Source organism: Conger conger, chromosome 4 (genome assembly GCF_963514075.1).
Source record: "Conger conger chromosome 4, fConCon1.1, whole genome shotgun sequence".
Taxonomy (NCBI): domain Eukaryota; kingdom Metazoa; phylum Chordata; class Actinopteri; order Anguilliformes; family Congridae; genus Conger; species Conger conger.
This window is the reverse complement of record NC_083763.1, coordinates 77914078-77916010: the sequence shown is the minus strand read 5'-3', so window position 1 is coordinate 77916010 and position 1933 is coordinate 77914078. Positions and strand designations below refer to the sequence as shown.

The 1933-nt window shown below is 48.2% G+C and overlaps 1 protein-coding gene across 7 annotated transcripts in view; it reads right to left on the bottom strand.

Annotated features, from left to right (window-relative positions):
* The window catches only part of LOC133127119 (protein sel-1 homolog 3), a 23388-nt gene extending 21901 nt beyond the window's left edge, over positions 1-1487 (bottom strand). For 3 of the 7 annotated variants that reach the window (XR_009708588.1, XR_009708589.1, XR_009708593.1), the window contains exons 1-2: positions 1079-1487; positions 1-532 (exon numbers count right to left, since the gene is read on the bottom strand). Coding sequence is in view for 1 of the 7 variants with exons in the window: in XM_061239779.1 (XP_061095763.1) it covers positions 1-532; positions 1079-1144 (598 nt within the window). In the remaining 6 variants the exon portion in view is untranslated. The remainder of the gene's footprint in view (positions 533-1078) is intronic. The other 4 variants (XR_009708591.1, XR_009708592.1, XR_009708590.1 and 1 more) reach the window with 3 other exon arrangements.
* Between the last annotated feature and the right edge of the window lie 446 nt (positions 1488-1933).

Below are 1933 nucleotides of genomic sequence, written 5' to 3'. Positions count from 1 at the left end.
CAGACTCCACCACGCACTGTCTGTCCTGTTTCCCATTGGTCAGCTGCCACATTAGCTCCGCCCCCCAGGAGGGGCTCCTGCTGTGGTTCTTGAGTGGGCGCAGAGGGGGGGGCAGGGACGCCACCCGTGTGAGGGTGCTCGCCCGCGCCTGCTGATACCCGCCATCGCCATGGGGACGGCCGCCGCCACCGCCCTCCAAGTGCTGGAGCCAGGCCCTCAGCGTGAGGCCAGAGGCGTCCACGGCGTGCCTGTTGAAGTAATCCTGCCTGTACGCGATGGCGTCGGGGAGCCGGAGGACCAGGGAGCGCGTCCGCGGCGTGTCCATTTGCTTCCGGCGCGTCCAGGACTTCCTCAAGATGGCCGCCCCCGCCGTCGGCCCGGAGGAGGCCAGCAGCTCCACCCGCACCACGCACGGGCGTGAGCACCGGTACACCACCGACAGGACATACCCGTCAATCACCACGGCCGGGGCGTTGCCAAACCTGACCAGGTCCGCTGCCCTCACGTCCGCCGGGTCCTGCGTGGCTTGGGCCTGGAACAGGGCTGGAGTTAGCACCGGGGCGCCGACGGCAGTGCGGCCGAGAAAGACATTCAAATGGCAGCAGCGGTAGAACACACACGTCTCTACAGAATGGGGGCTACCGGTGACCGTTTATAAGGAAGTCAACCGCAATAAATAAAAAAATTACAACCGAAATTAAATTATGTCATTCATTACATACTGTGCCAGTATGTAATTAAATGAATCGATTTTTAAATTAAGAGTTTATTAGCAATTGCAAGATTATCTGTAATGATTTCCCGACGCGCTTTTTAAAATGTTTGCAATACTCCGAAACAGAAGAGAATGAGAAACTATTGCACAGCATAATGTTCCAAAAAGTGATCATCAGCAAAGCGGCCACGCAAAAGGTCTCAGACGGTCAATAAGACTTTAATAGCAGTTCATTTAACTGATTAAAACCTCGCAAATGTTTGCTGAAGCCATATGCTGACACTTGATCAACACGCAAGTAAAACGAGAGCGGCGTTCTTGCCTGGGTCAAATTTAACCAAAGGAAGCAAACGAATTACTCACCAGAGACAAAAGTCCAACGGCCAATGCAACGCTTGCAATGAAGCGAAAACTCCCAGAAACTTTCATTTCTGTCTGCGTCGCCGGTCCAGGTTTATCGGGTCACGTTCTGTGAGCGTGGCATCGTCCTCTTCGCTGCTCATTACATAATGAATGTAGTAAATTAACACAAATCAACATTTTGATGTTCGCGCATACGTCATCGCCCCAAAACACGAAGCGACGGAATCACAACTTCAACGGCCGTTTCCTCCTGAGTGGAGGAACTATGGTGGCAGTCTCACGGGCGGGGCTAGCGACAGGTGCGTCACCTGTTCTGCAGGTATGCACAGTGACCCCGCGAAACACGGGAACGCCGTGTTTTCTTTAACACATCAGTGGTGTTTATAGTTTTCTTTTTTATATATCAACAGAGATCTATGGAATAAACCGACACGACGCCGTTATTAGACGTCAGATTTTATTAAATGGCGTACAAAACACCATTGGTTAGGTTGCAAGTTTGCAACGTTCTTATCCACAGCGGTCCGCAAAGCAAAAAGAAAAAGGGTACGGTAAGATGCATAGGATACGAATCTACCTGTGCAATCAGTGCGTTTATACGTTATTGATTATTATTATGAATCAAATTATTATTATAATGATGATGCTTATTATTATGATTATTTTTTTATAATAATAATTATTATTATTATTATTATTTTATACATACATACAAACATACATACATACATACATACATACATACATACATACATTTGTATTATATTAAAACTGTTGTTATAGCACAAACCGAACTCTAAGAGTGGCTTGATAGATTGGCTTCAGTGAAAAGGCTTACGCATCGCGTTTGTTTAC